The sequence below is a fragment of the Aethalodelphis obliquidens genome, unplaced genomic scaffold (genome assembly GCF_003676395.1).
Source record: "Aethalodelphis obliquidens isolate GAN/ISIS:26980383/991018 unplaced genomic scaffold, ASM367639v1 scaffold8, whole genome shotgun sequence".
NCBI lineage: Eukaryota > Metazoa > Chordata > Mammalia > Artiodactyla > Delphinidae > Aethalodelphis > Aethalodelphis obliquidens.
Window position 1 is genome coordinate 26719993 of NW_020837952.1, and position 19710 is coordinate 26739702.

The 19710-nt window shown below is 39.1% G+C and overlaps 1 protein-coding gene across 1 annotated transcript in view; it reads left to right on the forward strand.

Annotated features, from left to right (window-relative positions):
* OTOGL (otogelin like) overlaps positions 1-19710 on the forward strand; it is a 155613-nt gene that overhangs the window by 99345 nt on the left and 36558 nt on the right. The window contains exons 37-38 of the mRNA XM_027107096.1: positions 16140-16207; positions 19330-19507. Coding sequence (XP_026962897.1) covers positions 16140-16207; positions 19330-19507 — 246 coding nt within the window. The remainder of the gene's footprint in view (positions 1-16139; positions 16208-19329; positions 19508-19710) is intronic.

Below are 19710 nucleotides of genomic sequence, written 5' to 3' on the forward strand. Positions count from 1 at the left end.
CAGCGAAAAGTCCATAGGCTGTTGTGATATTACGGTAGGAGTAAGTCCAAGCGGTAAGCAGGAGGGGTCTTATTCTGGACGTGTGGTCTCAGTTGGCTAACAGAAGGTCAGAGGTGGATAGCTAGAAGGAGGAAGTGTGTGCACGTGCAAAGGCCTGCAGCCGAGAGGGAACCCGTCACGCAGAGGGGCTTCAAGCAGGTCATCGCACCTTGAGAGTGTGGTGTGGGGGAATTGTGCCAAGAGATGGTCTGGAAGAGATGTTTAGAGGCCAGATCACAAACGGCCCATGAGGAAAGTTGTTGGGTTTGTGTTTTTTTCTGAAGGCCGTGGCGAATCACTGGAGGATTTTAATAAGTCCTGTGACATCTTCCAAATAATAGTCTCGCTACAATCATCGCTATTACTACTATTCTTTTTTTTAAATTATGATATTTATTATTTTATTTTTATTTTTTTCACACACACACACTGTATTTTATTTTTACAAGAGATAAATAAACTGACACCAAGCATTGTAAATGCATGACCACAACAAAAGCAACAATGATTGCAATTACCAAACACGAAACACACTCATACTATGTCATAATATTGACATTCAGTCCAGTAATCCTCCACTGTAACAGCTCCTTTACTTTAAAGTGAAAATTGATTTGTATAGTTTTTGTCTCTGAGTCCTTGTGGGATTTTTTTTTTTTATTCAAACAGAAAGTCACAAAGATTATAATCATCCTCACCAGTTCACTCAGTCCCATGTAATTAATTTTTTTTTCATCTTGATCTTTTGTTAGCACTTTTATGAATTCATCAGTTTTCCATTAGAGTTCTGAAAATGCTTATTCATTCAGTTCAGCAGTATAGTCAGTTACCAGAAACCTGTACTTGTCAGAGTCTTTTCCATGAATTCCTTGAAGATGAAACCCTTTTATAGGAACATTTTTGCAAAGCATCAGAGTACACCCAGAACTGTCTGTAAATGACAAAAGACTTAAAAATTACCACGGTTAAAGATTTGATGAAAGTTCATAATAATGCAATTGACAAGGAAATTTAGTTATTTCTGAGATAACATTTTAAAGTAATAACTAGAATTATGACATAACATTATACCAGAACATATAAGATTTTTAGAAATTTCATGTAATGTCTGAATCATTTATATTAACATATTTCCATACAAATAACCCAACGAAAGTTTAGTATTAGTTGTTTTTCTTTTTGTTTGTTTGTTTTTTTATACAGCAGGTTCTTATTAGTCATCAATCTTTTTTTTTGTGGCACACGGGCCTCTCACTGTTGTGGCCTCTCCCGTTGTGGAGCACAGGCTCTGGACGCGCAGGCTCAGCAGCCATGGCTCACGGGCCCAGCCGCTCCGTGGCATGTGGGATCTTCCCGGACCGGGGCATGAACCCATGTCCCCTGCATCGGCGGGCGGACTCTCAACCACTGCGCCACCAGGGAAGCCCTGCATGTGTGTTTTTGAATTATGGTTTTCGCTGGGTATATGCCCAGTAGTGGGATTGCTGGATCATATGGTAATTCTATTTTTAGTTTTTTTAGGAACCTCCATACTGTTCTCCATAGTGGCTGTATCAGTTTACATTCCCACCAACAGTGCAAGAGGATTCCCTTTTCTCCACACCATCTCCAGCATTTGTTGTTTGTAGATTTTCTGATGATGCCCATTCTAACTGGTGTGAGGTGATACCTCATTGTAGTTTTGATTTGAATTTCTCTAATAATTAGTGATGTTGAGCAGCTTTTCATGTGCTTCTTGGCCATCTGTATGTCTTCTTTGGAGAAATGTCTATTTAGATCTTCTGCCCATTTTTTGATTGGGTTGTTTGTTTCTTTAATATTGAGCTGCATGAGCTGTTTATATATTTTGGAGATTACTTCTTTGTCCATTGATTCATTGCAAATATTTTCTCCCATTCTGAGGGTTGTCTTTTCATCTTGTTTATGGTTTCCTTTGCTGTGCCAAAGCTTTAAAGTTTCATTAGGTCCCATTTGTTTATTTTTATTTCCATTACTCTAGGAGGTGGGTCAAAAAAGATCTTGCTGTGATTTATTTCAGTGTTCTTCCTTTGTTTTCCTCTAAGTGTTTTATTGTGTCTGGTCTTACATTTAGGTCTCAAATCCATTTTGAGTTTATTTCTGTGTATGGTGTTAGGGAGTGTTCTAATTTCATTCCTTTTTTTAAAAAAAATAGTTTATTTATTTTATTTATTTTTGGCTGCGTTGGGTCTTCGTTGGTGTGTGCGGGCCTTCTCTAGTTGTGGAGAGTGTGGGCTACTCTTAGTTGCAGTGTGCATGCTTATTGTGGTGGCTTCTCTTGTTGTGGATCACGGGCTCCAGGCTCACGGGCTTCAGTAGTTGTGGCACATGGGCTCAGCAGTCATGGCACACGGGCCCAGCTGCTCCATGGCGTGTGGGATCTTCCCGGACCAGGGCTCAAACCTGTGTCTCCTGCACCAGCAGGCAGATTCTTAACCACTGCGCCACCAGGGAAGCCACTCTAATGTCATTCTTTTACATGTAGCTGTCCAGTGTTCCCAACACCACTTATTGAAGAGACTGTCTTTTCTCCATTGTATAGCCTTGCCTCCTTTGTCATAGATTAGTTGACCATAGGTGTGTGGGTTTATCTCTGGGATTTCTATCTTGTTCCATTGATCTATGTTTCTGTTTTTGTGACAGTACCATATTGTCTTGATTACTGTAGCTTTGTAGTAGAGTTTGAAGTCAGGGAGTCTGATTCCTCCAGCTCTGTTTTTTTCCCTCAAGATTGCTTTGGCTATTTGGGGGTCTTTTGTGTCTCCATACAAATTTTAAGATGATTTTTTCTAGTTCTGTAAAAAATGCCATTGGTAATTTGATAGGGACTGCATTGAATCTGTAGATTGCTTTGGGTACTATAGTCATTTTCACAATATTGATTCTTTCAATCCAAGAACATGGTATATCTCTCTATCTGTTGGTATCATCTTTATTATCTTTCATCAGTGTCTTATAGTTTTCTGCATACAGGTCTTTTGTCTCCCTAGGTAGGTTTATTCCTAGGTATTTTATTCTTTTTGTTGCAATGGTAAATGGGAGTGTTTCCATAATTTCTCTTTCAGATTTTTTATCATTAGTGTATAGGAATGCAAGAGATTTCTGTGCATTAATTTTGTATCCTGCAACTTTACCAAATTCATTGATTAGCTCTAGTAGTTTTCTGGTGGCATTTTTAGGATTCTCTATGTATAGTATCATGTCATCTGCAAACAGTGACAGTTTTACTTCTTCTTTTCCAATTTGTATTCCTTTTATTTCTTTTTGTCTCTGATTGCCATGGCTAGGACTTCCAAAACTATGTTGAATAATAGTGGTGAGAGTGGACATCCTTGTCTCGTTCCTGATCTTAGAGGAAATGCTTTCAGGTTTTCACCATTGAGAATGATGTTTGCTGTGGGTTTGTCATATATGGCCTTTATTATGTTGAGGTAGGTTCCCTCTATGCCCACTTTCTGGAGAGTTTTTATCATAAATGGGTATTGAATTTTGTCCAAAGCTTTTTCTGCATCTACTGAGATGATCATATGGTTGTTTTTTTTGCGGTACACGGTCCTCTCACTGTTTTGGCCTCTCCCGTTGTGGAGCACAGGCTTCGGACGCACAGGCTCAGCGGCCATGGCTCACGGGCCTAGCCGCTCCGCAGCATGTGGAATCTTCCCAGATTGGGGCACGAACCCATGTCCCCAGCAACGGCAGTGGACTCTCAACCACTACGCCACCAGGGAAGCCCGATCATATGGTTTTTATTCTTCAATTTGTTAAAATAGTGCATCGCATTGATTGATTTGTGTATATTGAAGAATCCTTGCATCCCTGGGATAAATCCCACTTGATCGTGGTGTATGATCCTTTTAATTTGTTGTTGGATTCTGTTTGCTAGTATTTTGTTGAGGATTTTTGCATCTATATTCATCAGTGATATTGGTCTGTAATTTTCTTTTTTTGTAGTATCTTTGTCTGGTTTTGGTATCAGGGTGATGGTGGCCTCATAGAATGAGTTTGGGGGTGTTCCTTCCTCTGCAATTTTTTGGAAGAGTTTGAGGAGGATGGGTGTTAGCTCTTCTCTAAATGTTTGATAGAATTCACCTGTGAAGCCATCTGGTCCTGGACTTTTGTTTGTTGGAAGATTTTTTTTTTTTTTTAACATCTTTATTGGAGTATAATTGCTTTACAATGGTATGTTCAGCTTCACAACAAAATGAATCAGTTATATATATACATATGTTCCCATATCTCTTCCTGCTTGCGTCTCCCTCCCTCCCACCCTCCCTATCCCACCCCTCCAGGCGGTCACAAAGCACCGAGCTGATCTCCCTGTGCTATGCGGCTGCTTCCCACTAGCTATCTACCTTACGTTTGGTAGTGTATATATGTCCATGCCTCTTTATCGCTTTGTCACCGTTTACACTTCCCCCTCCCCATAGCCTCAAGTCCATTCTCTAGTAAGTCTGTGTCTTTATTCCTGTTTCACCCCTAGGTTTTTCATGACATTTTTTTTTTTTTAAATCCATATATATGTGTTAGCATACGGTATTTGTCTCTCTCTTTCTGACTTACTTCACTCTGTATGACAGACTCTAGGTCTATCCACCTCATTACAAATAGCTCAATTTCGTCTCTTTTTATGGCTGAGTAATATTCCATTGTATATATGTGCCACATCTTCTTTATCCATTCATCCGATGATGGACACTTAGGTTGTTTCCATCTCTGGGCTATTGTAAATAGAGCTGCAATGAACATTTTGGTACATGACTCTTTTTGAATTATGGTTTTCTCAGGGTATATGCCCAGTAGTGGGATTGCTGGGTCATATGGTAGTTCTATTTGTAGCTTTTTAAGGAACCTCCATACTGTTCTCCACAGTGGCTGTATCAATTTACATTCCCACCAACAGTGTAAGAGGGTTCCCTTTTCTCCACACCCTCTCCAGCATTTATTGTTTCTAGATTTTTTGATGATAGCCATTCTGACTGGTGTGAGATGATATCTCATTGTAGTTTTGATTTGCATTTCTCTCATGATTAGTGATGTTGAGCATTCTCTCATGTGTTTGTTGGCACTCTGTATATCTTCTTTGGAGAAATGTCTATTTAGGTCTTCTGCCCATTTTTGGATTGGGTTGTTTGTTTTTTTGTTATTAAGCTGCATGAGCTGCTTATAAATTTTGGAGATCAATCCTTTGTCAGTTGCTTCATTTGCAAATATTTTCTCCCATTCTGAGGGTTGTCTTTTGGTCTTCTTTATGGTTTCCTTTGCTGCGCAAAAGCTTTTAAGTTTCATTAGGTCCCATTTGTTTACTCTTGTTTTTATTTCCATTACTCTAGGAGGTGGGTGAGAAAGAATCTTGCTGTGATTTATGTCATAGAGTGTTCTGCCTATGTTTTCCTCTAAGAGTTTGATAGTTTCTGGCCTTACATTTAGGTCTTTAATCCATTTTGAGCTTATTTTTGTGTATGGTGTTAGGGAGTGATCTAACTTCATACTTTTACATGTAGCTGTCCAGTTTTCCCAGTACCACTTATTGAATAGGCTGTCCTTTCTCCACGGTACATTTCTGCCTCCTTTGTCAAAGATAAGGTGACCATATGTGCGTGGGTTTATCTCTGGGCTTTCTATCCTGTTCCCTTGATCTATCTTTCTGTTTTTGTGCCAGTACCATACCGTTTTGATAACTGTAGCTTTGTAGTATAGTCTGAAGTCTGGGAGCCTGATTCCTCCAGTTCCTTCTTTCGTTCTCAAGATTGCTTTGGCTATTCGGGGTCTTTTGTGTTTCCATACAAATTGCAAAATTTTTTGTTCTAGTTCTGTGAAAAATGCCAGTGGTAGTTTGATAGGGATTGCATTGAATCTATAGATTGCTTTCGGTAGTAGAGTCATTTTCACAATGTTGATTCTTCCAATCCAGGAACATGGTATATCTCTCCATCTATTTGTATCATCTTTAATTTCTTTCATCAGTGTCTTATAATTTTCTGCATACAGATCTTTTGTCTCCTTAGGTAGGTTTATTCCTAGATATTTTATTCTTTTTGTTGCAGTGGTAAATGGGAGTGTTTTCTTGATTTCACTTTCAGATTTTTCATCATTAGTATATAGGAATGCCAGAGATTTCTGTGCATTAATTTTGTATCCTGCCACTTTACCAAATTCATTGATTAGCTCTAGTAGTTTTCTGGTAGCATCTTTAGGGTTCTCTATGTATAGGATCATGTCATCTGCAAACAGTGACAGCTTTACTTCTTCTTTTCTGATTTGGATTCCTTTTATTTCCTTTTCTTCTCTGATTGCTGTGGCTAAAACTTCCAAAACTATGTTGAATAAGAGTGGTGAGAGTGGGCAACCTTGTTTTGTTCCTGATCTTAGTGGAAATGCTTTCAGTTTTTCGCCATTGAGGATGATGTTTGCTGTGGGCTTGTCATATATGGCCTTTATTATGTTGAGGAAAGTTCCCTCTATGCCTACTTTCTGCAGGGTTTTTATCATAAATGGGTGTTGAATTTTGTCAAAAGCTTTCTCTGCATCTATTGAGATGATCATATGGTTTTTATCCTTCAATTTGTTAATATGGTTTATCACATTGATAGATTTGCGTATATTGAAGAATCCTTGCATTCCTGGAATAAACCCCACTTGATCATGGTGTATGATCCTTTTAATGTGCTGTTGGATTCTATTTGCTAGTATTTTGTTGAGGATTTTTGCATCTATGTTCATCAGTGATATTGGCCTGTAGTTTTCTTTCTTTGGGACATCCTTGTCTGGTTTTGGTATCAAGGTGATGGTGGCCTCGTAGAAGGAGTTTGGGAGTGTTCCTCCCTCTGCTATATTTTGGAAGAGTTTGAGAAGGATAGGTGTTAGCTCTTCTCTAAATGTTTGATAGAATTCGCCTGTGAAGCCATCCGGTCCTGGGCTTTTCTTTGTTGGAAGATTTTTAATCACAGTTTCAATTTCAGTGCTTGTGATTGGTCTGTTCATATTTTCTATTTCTTCCTGATTCAGTCTTGGCAGGTTGTGCATTTCTAAGAATTTGTCCATTTCTTCCAGATTGTCCATTTTATTGGCATAGAGTTGCTTGTAGTAATCTCTCATGATCTCTTTTATTTCTGCAGTGTCAGTTGTTACCTCTCCTTTTTCATTTCTAATTCTATTGATTTGAGTCTTCTCCCTTTTTTTCTTGATGAGTCTGGCTAGTGGTTTATCTATTTTGTTTATCTTCTCAAAGAACCAGCTTTTAGTTTTATTGATCTTTGCTATTGTTTCCTTCATTTCTTTTTCATTTATTTCTGATCTGATTTTTATGATTTCTTTCCTTCTGCTAGCTTTGGGGTTTTTTTGTTCTTCTTTCTCTAATTGCTTGAGGTGCAAGGTTAGGTTGTTTATTCGAGATGTTTCCTGCTTCTTAAGGTGGGCTTGTATTGCTATAAACTTCCCCCTTAGAACTGCTTTTGCTGCATCCCACAGGTTTTGGGTCGTTGTGTCTCCATTGTCATTTGTTTCTAGGTATTTTTTGATTTCCTCTTTGATTTCTTCAGTGATCACTTCATTATTAAGTAGTGTATTGTTTAGCCTCCATGTGTTTGTATTTTTTTTACAGATCTTTTCCTGTAATTGATATCTAGTCTCATGGCGTTGTGGTCAGAAAAGATACTTGATACAATTTCAATTTTCTTAAATTTACCAAGGCTTGACTTGTGACCCAAGATATGATCTATCCTGGAGAATGTTCCATGAGCACTTGAGAAAAATGTGTATTCTGTTGTTTTTGGATGGAATGTCCTATAAATATCAATTAACTCCATCTCGTTTAATGTATCATTTAAAGCTTGTGTTTCCTTATTTATTTTCATTTTGGATGATCTGTCCATTGGTGAAAGTGGGGTGTTAAAGTCCCCTACTATGAATGTGTTACTGTCGATTTCCCCTTTTATGGTTGTCAGTATTTGCCTTATGTATTGAGGTGCACCTATGTTGGGTGCATAAATATTTACAATTGTTATATCTTCCTCTTGGATCGATCCCTTGATCATTATGTAGTGTCCTTCTTTGTCTCTTCTAATAGTCTTTGTTTTAAAGTCTATTTTGTCTGATATGAGAATTGCTACTCCAGCTTTCTTTTGGTTTCCATTTGCGTGAAATACCTTTTTCCATCCCCTTACTTTCAGTCTGTATGTGTCTCTAGGTCTGAAGTGGGTCTCTTGTACACAGCAAATATATGGGTCTTGTTTTTGTATCCATTCAGCCAATCTGTGTCTTTTGGTGGGAGCATTTAGTCCATTTACATTTAAGGTAATTATCGATATGTGTGTTCCTATTCCCATTTTCTTAATTGTTTTGGGTTCGTTATTGTAGGTCCTTTCCTTCTTTTGTGTTTCTTGCCTAGAGAAGTTCCTTTAGCAGTTGTTGTAGAGCTGGTTTGGTGGTGCTGAACTCTCTCAGCTTTTGCTTGTCTGTAAAGGTTTTAATTTCTCCATCAAATCTGAATGAGATCCTTGCTGGGTAGAGTAATCTTGGTTGCAGGTTTTTCGCCTTCAACACTTTCAATATGTCCTGCCACTCCCTTCTGGCTTGCAGAGTTTCTGCTGAAAGATCAGCTGTTAACCTTATGGGGATTCCCTTGTGTGTTATTTGTTGTTTTTCCCTTGCTGCTTTTAATATGTTTTCTTTGTATTTAATTTTTGACAATTTGATTAATATGTGTCTTGGCGTATTTCTCCTTGGATTTATCCTGTATGGGACTCTCTGTGCTTCCTGGACTTGATTAATGATTTCTTTTCCCATATTAGGGAAGTTTTCAACTATAATCTCTTCAAATATTTTCTCAGTCCCTTTCTTTTTCTCTTCTTCTTCTGGAACCCCTATAATTCGAATGTTGGTGCGTTTAATGTTGTCCCAGAGGTCTCTGAGACTGTCCTCAGTTCTTTTCATTCTTTTTTCTTTATTCTGCTCTGCAGTAGTTATTTCCACTATTTTATCTTCCAGGTCACTTATCCGTTCTTCTGCCTCAGTTATGCTGCTATTGATCCCATCTAGAGTACTTTTAATTTCATTTATTGTGTTGTTCATCGTTGCTTGCTTCATCTTTAGTTCTTCTAGGTCCTTGTTAACTGATTCTTGCAATTTGTCCATTCTATTGTCCATTCTACCTCCAAGATTTCGGATCAACCTTACTATCATTATTCTGAATTCTTTTTCAGGTAGACTGCCTATTTCCTCTTCATTTGTTAGGTCTGGTGGGTTTTTATCTTGTTCCTTCATCTGCTGTGTGTTTTTCTGTCTTTTCATTTTGCTTATCTTACTGTGTTTGGGGTCTCCTTTTTTGCAGGCTGAAGGTTCGTAGTTCCTGTTGTTTTTTGGGTCTGTCCCCAGTGGCTAAGGTTGGTTCAGTGGGTTGTGTAGGCTTCCTGGTGGAGGGTACTAGTGCCTGTGTTCTGGTGTATGAGGCTGGATCTTGTCTTTCTGGTGGGCAGGTCCACGTCTGGTGGTGTGTTTTGGGGTGTCTGTAGACTTACTATGATTTTGGGCAGCCTCTCTGCTAATGGGTGGGGTTGTGTTCCTGTCTTGCTAGTTGTTTGGCATAGGATGTCCAGCACTGTAGCTTGCTGGTCGTTGAGTGAAGCTGGGTGCTGACCTTGAGATGGAGATCTCTCGGAGATTTTTGCTGTTTGATATTATGTGCAGCTGGGAGGCCTCTTGTGGACCAGTGTCCTGAAGTTGGCTCTCCCACCTCAGAGGCACAGCACTGAGTCCTGGCTGCAGCACCAAGAGCCTTTCATCCACAGGGCTCCTTAATTTGGGATGATTCGTTGTCTATTCAGGTATTCCACAGATGCAGGGTATATCAAGTTGATTGTGGAGCTTTAATCCGCTGCTTCTGAGGCTGCTGGGAGAGATTTCCCTTTCTCTTCTTTGTTCTGACAGTTCCCAGGGGCTCAGCTTTGGATTTGGCCCCGCCTGTGCGTGTAGGTCGCCGGAGGGCGTCAGTTCTTTGCTCAGACAGGACGAGGTTAAAGGAGCCGCTGATTCGGAGGCTCTGGCTCACCCAGGCCGGGGGGTAGGGAGGGTCACGGAGTGCGGGGCGGGCCTGCAGCGGCAGAGGCCGGCGTGACGCTGCAGCCTGAGGCGCGCCGTGCGCTCTCCCGGGGAGCCGTCCCTGGATCCCGGGACCCTGGCAGTGGCGGGCTGCACAGGCTCCCCAGAAGGGCGCGTGGCTAGTGACCTGTGTTCGCACACAGGCCTCCTGGCGGCGGCAGCAGCGGCCTTAGCGTCCCATGTCCGTCTCTGGGCTCCGCACTCTTAGCCGCGGCTCGCGCCCGTCCCTGGAGCTCTCTCAAGCAGCGTTCTTAATCCCCTCTCCTCGTGCACCAGGAAACAAAGAGGGACGTAAAAGTCTCTTGCCTCTTCGGCAGGTCCAGACCCCTCCCCGGACTCTCTCCCGGCCAGCCGCGGCGCACCAACGCCCTGCAGGCTGTGTTCACGCCGCCAACCTCAGTCCTCTCCCGGCGCTCCGACAAAAACCGGAGCCTCAGCTCCCAGTCCCGCCCGCCCCGGCGGGCGAGCAGACAAGCCTCTCGGCTGGTGAGTGCCGGTCGGCCCGATCCTCTGCGCTGGAATCTGTCCGCTTTGCCCTCCGCACCCCTGTTGCTGTGCTCTCCTCCGCGGCTCCCAAGCTCCCCCACTCCGCCTCCCGAAGTCTCCACCCGCGAAGGGGCTTCCTAGTGTGTGGACACTTTTCCTCCTTCACAGCTCTCTCCCGCTGGTGCAGGACCCGTCCCTATCCTTTTGTCTCTGTTTAGTTTTTTCTTTTGCCCTAACCAGGTACGTGGGGGGTTCCTTGCCTTTTGGGAGGTCTGAGGTCTTCTGCCAGCGTTCAGTAGGTGTTCTGTAGGAGTTGTTCCACGCGTAGATGTATTTCTGGTGTATCTGTGGAGAGGAAGGTGATCTCCGCGTCTTACTCTTCTGCCATCTTCCCGGAAGTCTCTGTTGGAAGATTTTTAATCACAGTTTCAATTTCATTACTTGTGATTGGGCTGTTCATAGTTTCTATTTCTTCCTGATTCAGTCTGGGAAGGTTATACCTTTCTAAGAATTTGTCCATTTCTTCCAGGTTGTCCATTTTATTGGCATAGAGTTGCTTGTAGTAGTCTCTTAGGATGCTTTGTATTTCTGCGGTGTCTGTTTTAACTTCTCCTTTTTCGTTTCTAATTTTATTGATTTGAGTCCTCTCCCTGTTTTTCTTGATGAGCCTGGCTAAAGGTTTATCAATTTTGTTTACCTTCTCAAAGAACCAGCTTTTAGTTTTATTGATCTTTGCTCTTGTTTTCTTTGTTTTATTTCATTTATTTCTGCTCTGATCTTTATGATTTCTTTCCTTCTGCTAACTTTGGGTTTTTTTGTTCTTCTTTCTCTAGTTCCTTTAGGTGTAAGGTTAGATTGTTTACTTGAGATTTTTCTTGTTTCTTGAGGGAGGCTTGTATAGCTATAAACTTCCCTCTTAGAACTGCTTTTGCTGCATCCCATAGGTTTTGGATCGTCGTGTTTTCATTGTCATTTGTCTCTAGGTATTTTTTGATTTCCTCTTTGATTTCTTCAATGATCTCTTGGTTATTTAGTAACGTATTGTTTAGCCTCCACGTGTTTTTGTTTTTTACGGTTTTTTCCCTGTAATTCATTTCTAATCTCATAGCGTTGTGGTCAGAAAAGATGCTTGATATGATTTCAGTTTTCTTAAATTTACTGAGGCTTGATTTGTGACCCAAGATGTGATCTATCCTGGAGGATGTTCCATGCACACTTGAGAAGAAAGTGTAATCTGCTGTTTTTGGATGGAATGTCCTATAAATATGAATTAAATCTATCTGACCTATTGTGTCATTTAAAACTTGTGTTTCTTTGTTAATTTTCTGTCTGGATGATCTGTCCATTGGTGTAAGTGAGGTGTTAAATTCCCCCTCTAGTATTGTGTTACTGTCGATTTCCTCTTTTATAGCTGTTAGCAGCTGCCTTATGTATTGAGGTGCTCCTAAGTTGGGTGCATATATATTTATAATTGTTATATCTTCTTCTTGGATTGATCCCTTGATCATTTTGTAGTGTCCTTCCTTATCTCTTGTAACATTCTTTATTTTAAAGTCTATTTTATCTGATATGAGTATAACTACTCCAGCTTTCTTTTGATTTCCATTTGCATGGCATATCTTTTTCCATCCCCTCACTTTCAGTCTGTATGTGTCCCTAGGTCTGAAGTGGGTCTCTTGTAGACAGCATATATATATGGGTCTTGTTTTTGTATCCATTCAGCAAGACTGTGTCTTTTAGTTGGAGCATTTAATCCATTCACATTTAAGGTAATTATCAATATGTATGTTCCTAATACCATTTTCTTAATTTTGGGGGGGTTTGTTTTTGTAGGTCCTTTTCTTCTCTTGTGTTTCCCACTTAGAGAAATTCCTTTAGCATTTGTTGTAGAGCTTGTTTGGTGGTGCTGAATTCTCTTAGCTTTTGCTTGTCTGTAAAGCTTTTGATTTCTCCATCGAATCTGAATGAGATCCTTGCCGGGTAGAGTATATCATGCCACTGTATATCATGCCAGGCTGCAGGATTGTAGTTCTTGCTTCTGCTATCTGCCCTCTTGTGGATGAGGCAATCTAAGAGGCTTGATGGGAGGGACTGGTGGTGGGTAGAGCTGACTGTTGCTGTGGTGGGCAGAGCTCAGTAAAACTTTAATCCGCTTGTCTGCTGATGGGTGGGGCTGGGTTCCCTCCCTGTTGGTTGTTTGGCCTGAGGCAACCCAACACTGGAACCTACCTGGGCTCTTTGTTGGGGCTAATGGGGGACTCTGGGAGGGCTCACGCCAAGGAGTACTTCCCAGAACTTCTGCTGCCAGTGTCCTTGTCCCCACATTGAACCAGAGCCACCCCCCGCCTCTGCAGGAGACCTTCCAACACTAGGAGGTAGGTGTGGTTCAGTCACCCCAGGGTCACAGCTCCTTCCCCTGGGTCCCGATGTGCACACTACTTTGTGTGTGCCCTCCAGGAGTGGAGTCTCTGTTTCTCCCAGTCCTGTCGAAGTCCTGCAATCAATTCCCACTAGGCTTCAAAGTCTGATTCTCTAGGAATTCCTCCTCCCGTTGCCGGACCCCCAGATTGGGAAGCCTGACGTGGGGCTCAGAACCTTCACTCCAGTGGGTGGACTTCTGTGGTATAAGTGTTCTCCAGTCTGTGAGTCACCCACCCACCAGTTACGGGATTTGATTTTACTGTGATTGCGCCCCTCCTACTGTCTCATTGTGGCTTCTCCTTTGTCTTTGGATGTGGGGTATCTTTTTTGGTGAGTTCCAGTGTCTTCCTGTCGATGATTGTCCAGCAGCTAGTTGTGATTCTGGTGTTCTCGCAAGAGGGAGTGAGAGCACGTCCTTCTACTCCGCCGTCTTGGTTCCTCCCCAACTCATTACTCCTATTCTTAATAGCTACCATTTACTGAGTACTTACTATGTGTCAGGCATTGGAGTACGGACTTTGCATGTATTTAATCTTTATGAGAAAGCTAAGAGAGAGGTCTTATTATTAGCACTGTAGAGATGAGGAATTACTCTACTGCTGTAAAATTTTAGGCATCAGTGAATTTAGTATAGTTTAAAGCATATTTTGAGAGGGGCTGGTAATACTTTCCCTGTGTTGTATAATCTACGGAGTGAATAAGTTTAGAATAACACTGCATGTACTAAACCTGGGACATACACTGTTAATTCCTCTAAGTACTGCTGTCTACTTTGCATTCTGTAATATCGCCCCAAATCAATAGTCATTGTATATTTTAAACATCTAAAACAATTTAAAGTACTGTGGTCACTATATTGGGGAGATAGATTTTACTCCATGACCCTCAGAGGTAAGAAAACTACCCTGTAAAATTATTTTTATTTGTAGATGGTATGATCCTGTATACAGATTATTCTAAAGTATCCACTAAAACCTGTTAGCACTAATGGGCAAATAGTAATACATCAACAAGCTTACAGAAGAAAAAGACCAGTGACTAAAATCAATTGTGTTTCTATGTACTAGCAATGAACAATCTAAAAATGAAATGAAGAAAGCAATTCTATTTACAGTAGCATAAAATATGTAGGAATACATTTGGCAAAAGAAGTGTATGACTTGTACAATGAAGACTACAAAATGTTATTGAAGGAATTAGGAAGATCAAAATAAATGGAAAGCCATCTCATGTTCCTGGGAGACTTAATATTGCTAAAATGACAATGCTCCCAAATTTTATTTACAGATTTAATGCAATACCTATCAAAATCCCAGTTACTTCTTTGCAGAAATTGACAAAGTGACCCTATATTCATATGGAAATGCAGGGAACCTAGAATAGCCAAAATAATTTTGAAAAAGAACAAAGTTGTAGGACTCATACTTTGCAATTTAAAACTTACTACAAAGCTATAGTTATTACAAGCTTGATTATTATAATTCTACCCCAAGACAGTGCTTTTAACCCATTGATGATTTTAGAAAACAATGGACTACTTTATTGCTGAGACCATTCAGATCCCCAGTTATCAGAATTTTTCATGACTCTGTGCTTGCTCTGGGCTGGAACTTTGTCTCCTATTACTTTACTCAAACATTTATGATGATGGAAATGAAGATATTTAAGTCTGTAAAAATTTCATATTCTCTAGAAGATACAACATCTCATATACCATGAACACTGTTTATAGGACCAAGCAATGGGAATTTTTATTCTACTTCATTTATTTTGTAAGTTAGAAGCCATAAAATAAGTACAAAATTAAGGTTATTTATGGAATTTATTTAACAAAAAAATAAAAGTTTTGTCTAATGTCATTGTGGTAGGCTGAATAATGGCCCTCCAAAGATGTCCATGTCTTAATGCCCAGAATTTATAAATATGGGACCTTACATGCTAAAGGGATTTTGCAGATGCGATAAAGTTAACAATTTTGAGATGGGGAAGTTATCCTGGATTATCCATGTGAGCCCAATGTAATCATAAGGGTCCTTATAAAAGAGAAGGAGGAGGGTCAGAGTCAGAGAAGGTGTCACATGTCAGATGTCAGAATCAGCAGGGAAGGAGAAAGGGAGGGAGGGAGAGAAAGAGAGAGAGAGAGAAATTGAGATTTGAAGATATTATTCTGTGGCTTTGAAGTTGGAAGAAGGGACCATGAGTCAAAGTATTCAGGCAATCCATAGTTGGAAAAGGCAAGGAAACAGATTCTTCCGTAGGGGATCCAGAAGGAGCACAGCCCTTGCTGATATCTTGATTTTAGGACTTCGGACTTCCAGAACCACAAGATAATAATTTGGTGATGTTTCAAAACACTAAATTTGTAATAATTTGTTTACAGCAGTTATAGGAAACTAATATAGTCATTTTTAGATGGTATCAACAATGGACACTGCAGTTACAGCTAGACAAAATTTCAGCCATTCATTTTCACTCTTCTACAGTCCTTCAGATTTTGAATATTTTAGAGATACCTTTAGTACTAACAAAAAGCTTTGGAAGAACTCTTACAAATGTGTTTACCAGTTGTGTTTTCCCTTTCCATGGGTAACTCCTTCGCCACACCCAACTGGGGTCTCCAACGATCCACAGCAGCAACTATTCTGCTTGCAAGGGAAACATTTTAGAGATTCACCAGGGAAATGAATCAACCTCACTACGCATGTTAGAAATGCAACAAAATTTGTAACTCCTGAGCAATCTTTATTGATACTATTGATACTTCTACCTGTTCAAACAATTGTGTTGACACCAACAAGGCACTGAAGATGTTTCTAGGATGGTGCTTAAAAGCCAGTGCTCTGGAATCAAAATTGCCAAGTTCGAATTCTGCCTCTGACACTTACCAGCTTACCTCTCTACAACCTTAGTCTCCTTATCTGTAAAATGACAATAATATTATTATCTACTTCACAGGGTTCTTGTTAGAATTAAATGAAATAATCTATATAAAATTTCTTAGCATGGTCTCTATCACAAATGAATTTTATATATGATCAATACCACTCCACTAATGCAGGGGACCTCTTCATTTCCTTCAGAAATGATTACTCCATCAGACTTCACTGCGATTGACAAGCTAACACCTACGCCAGGTTTGGAATGTGAGGTATGACTGAGTAATCTCTTCAGCTATTTGTCATTTCCTTATTGTGTCTATTCATGTTTCTGTATCACTATCCAGATGCTATTAAACTTCTTTTGGTATGCTCTCTAGTCTTTCTTTGCTAAATTAAATAAGCATTACATTTTAACAATTTTCTTTCCTTAACTGTCAGATATTTCTTAGTAATTAGACTCTGGTCACACTAAGAAAAACAAATAAAATGCAAATGAAGTCTTAAGGATGATTCCTTAATAGTAGTAATTGTGTGATAGGTGTAATAATAATTATGTATGATAACTTAATACTTTTATTTATTGATTTATTAATTGGATAATTTATTAACTTAATAATAATTATGTTTCTTTAATAATTCTTTAATGATAATAATTCTTTATAATAATAAAGAGCATATTGTGGGCTTCTCTTCGGGCATTCAAAAATATTTATTAAGCAGCTGCTATATGCCGGGCACTGTGCAAGATGACAAATATATACTAGTAAGCAAAAAAAGATAAGGTCATTGAATCCCAGAGCTAGTAATTGTCTTGGCTGAAACTTGAGAAATTATCTCCTTACTCCAAATATGCTACTTGTTCTGATAAACCAATGATTTATTCAACCAATTTTTATTTAGCACTATTTCTGGCTAGGAACTATTCAGGTACCATAAGTAAAGCAATATAAAAGCAGGCAAAAATTCCTGCTTTTATGGAGTTTACATTTTATTGGATTCTGAAACAGCCAATAAGCAAAATAAATTACCAAGTTATGTAAAACGCTAGAGATTGCTGCTCAGGAGAAAAATAAAACTATTTTCAATGAAATGATCCTCACTGAACCTCACTGAGAAAGTGACTGTTACTTTAGAGCAGAAAATCTGAAGAAGTGAAAGAGTGAACCACGCAAAGAACCAGGGCAACAGCATTCCAGGCAGAGGGGCCAGCCAAGTGCAAGGCCCTGAGCTGAGAATGTCCCTAACATCTTAAAACAATAAAAGAATAGCAAGGAGTAAAATAGTATGGAGTAAAATAGTAGGAAGTAAATTAGATTATGTAATAATAGTAGGAAATAAACTAGATTATGTAAGGCCTTGTGGATGATTGTGAAGACTGTGGCTTTCATTCTAAATGACACAGGAAGAGAAAAGGGAGATTTCTGAGCAGAGGAATTATATCATCTGATCTGTTTCAGGATCATTTTAGCTGCTGTGTTGAGAGTACGGTGTAAAGAGACAATAGAACCAGTTAGGAGGCTACTGCAGGAATTTAGGCAAGAGATTGATGGTGATCTGGACCAGGTGATAGCATTGGAGATGGTGAGAAATGTCTGGGTTCTGGATCTATTCTGAAGGTAGAGGCTACAGAAATTACTGAAGAATTAGATATGAGGTGTGAATGAAAAAGAGGCATTAAGGATTCTAAGAGTTTTGCCTTGAACAACTGAAGGATAAAGTGGGCATTAATCAGGATGGGGAAATTGTGGGAAGTGAAGGTCTGGGGTGGGTAGAGTCAGGAGTTCAGTTTTGCCACGTAAAGATTAAGATTCCTCTTAGACATCAAAAAGCTATGGGTACACAGATCTGGTGAACACAAGTGGAGTTTAGGGTAGAGATCAAGTTAAGATGAAATTTTTGTAATTCTCAGTGGATAAAGGGTATTTAAAATTGTGGGATTAGATGAGATCACAAAGGGATTGAGTGAAGACAGGGAAGAGAGAAGGGCCACTACAACTTCAACAGATTGAGAAACAATGACAAACATGCAAAGGATATTAACCACTGAATTAGGAGAAAATGGAGGAGATTGTAGGTGATCTGGAAGCCAAGAAAAGAAAATATTAAGGAAGATGGAGTAATAAGCTATACTAAATATGTTAACAGGTCAACTAGATGAGGTCTGAGAATTGATCATTGAATTTAGCAATGTGGAGTTCATTGGTGACCTTGTTAAAGATTCTTTCAGTAGAGTGGAAGGTATAGATTCTTTAGGTGGTTTAGGTGTTGTTTAGGCGTTTCAGTTTTCTTCTATCTCCTTTCATTTTCTGGGAGTTGATACAACTTATACACAGAAAATTTTGCAAGACTGAAGTTGACTATTTGCCTACTTTTGGCTTTTAAATTGAGAAGTCCTCTCTTAATAGTCTCACTATTTAGAAAACTCTTTACCCTCTCTTATTCTTGTTTTTTATCATGTATAACACTGGAATGATAGAAACTGCCCCACGAAATTTAGGGAGAATTAAATGAAAAAAGCTACTTTATTAGTGCATGATATATAATAGGTGCTAAATAGATGTTAATTTTTCTTCCTCCATCCCCTGAGATGCAGTATAGAGTAGTGGTTAAGAGCACTGGTCTTCAGAGTAACAATGCCTGAATTTAAGTTCTGACTCTACTAGCTATGAAACTCAGGGCAAGTTAATTTGACGTTAAACCTGATTTTCTATCTGAGAAATAGGGAAAAATATTAGCTCCTACCTCAGAGGGAATAAAATAGACTAATTAGAACAATGTCTGGAGCGTAATAAGTGTTATATTATTTAGCATTGCTATAGTTATTAGTATAATTTATATAGAATGTAATTTATAAAAAAATCTACCACTTATTTATTTTTTTATTTATTTATCTAGAAGTCTGTGAGCTATATATAAAAAGTAATTTATGATTCTATCCAGGTGCTGTCACACTGATATCACATTTGAGTTTTAATGGAATATATGGATAATATTAAGTTGTAATTTTTTTTAAACTGACCTCAACAGAAGTCTTAATCATATACTAGCTTTATACAACATAATATGAAAGGTTGACCGCCACTGTATAAGTCTGCTTGCAAAGCACTAATCTAGACAATTTAGGACAAGACTTCAGTTTGCTCAGAAGTTGGGTATCTGGGCAATTCTGATAGTCAAATCAATATTAAGGTAAAGTTTAAATGAAGTTCATACTGAATATTTCAGAGAGGATACTTCAACAAAAAGCTGTAGTGAAATTTTAATTGTTCATCTTTCAAAAGCTTTTGTATTTAGGAAATGTACACTATAAGCAATGTGAATGGGAAATTTAAAAATTAAAACATTAGTTGAAAATGGAAAAATATGCTTTAATTTTCTTTTTTATTAACAGCCTCAAGAATTTGATCCTGTTTATAATTGTACCCAATATATATGCCTTGATAAGGAATGGAAGTTGTACAACTGGTCTCTTAATTGCCCAAAGGACATAGAAATGCCTGACTGTGGTTTCCGGGGAAGAGCTGTTCAAGTGAACAGAGATATTTGCTGCCCTGAGTGGGAATGTCCGTGTAAGTCTGCGTTCCTTACATGGCAATGAATTTTTAATCGGGGGAGATTATTATTTTTTTTGAAGCAATCACCTCATCAAGACAAAGTTATTGTTGAACTTTCTTCATTTGATTTATGATTTTGATTCCCAGTAACTTTTAGAGTTGCTTTTTGTCAAACATAAGGAGACTAATTTAAAAGATGTTTTAAAAGGAGCAGTTAT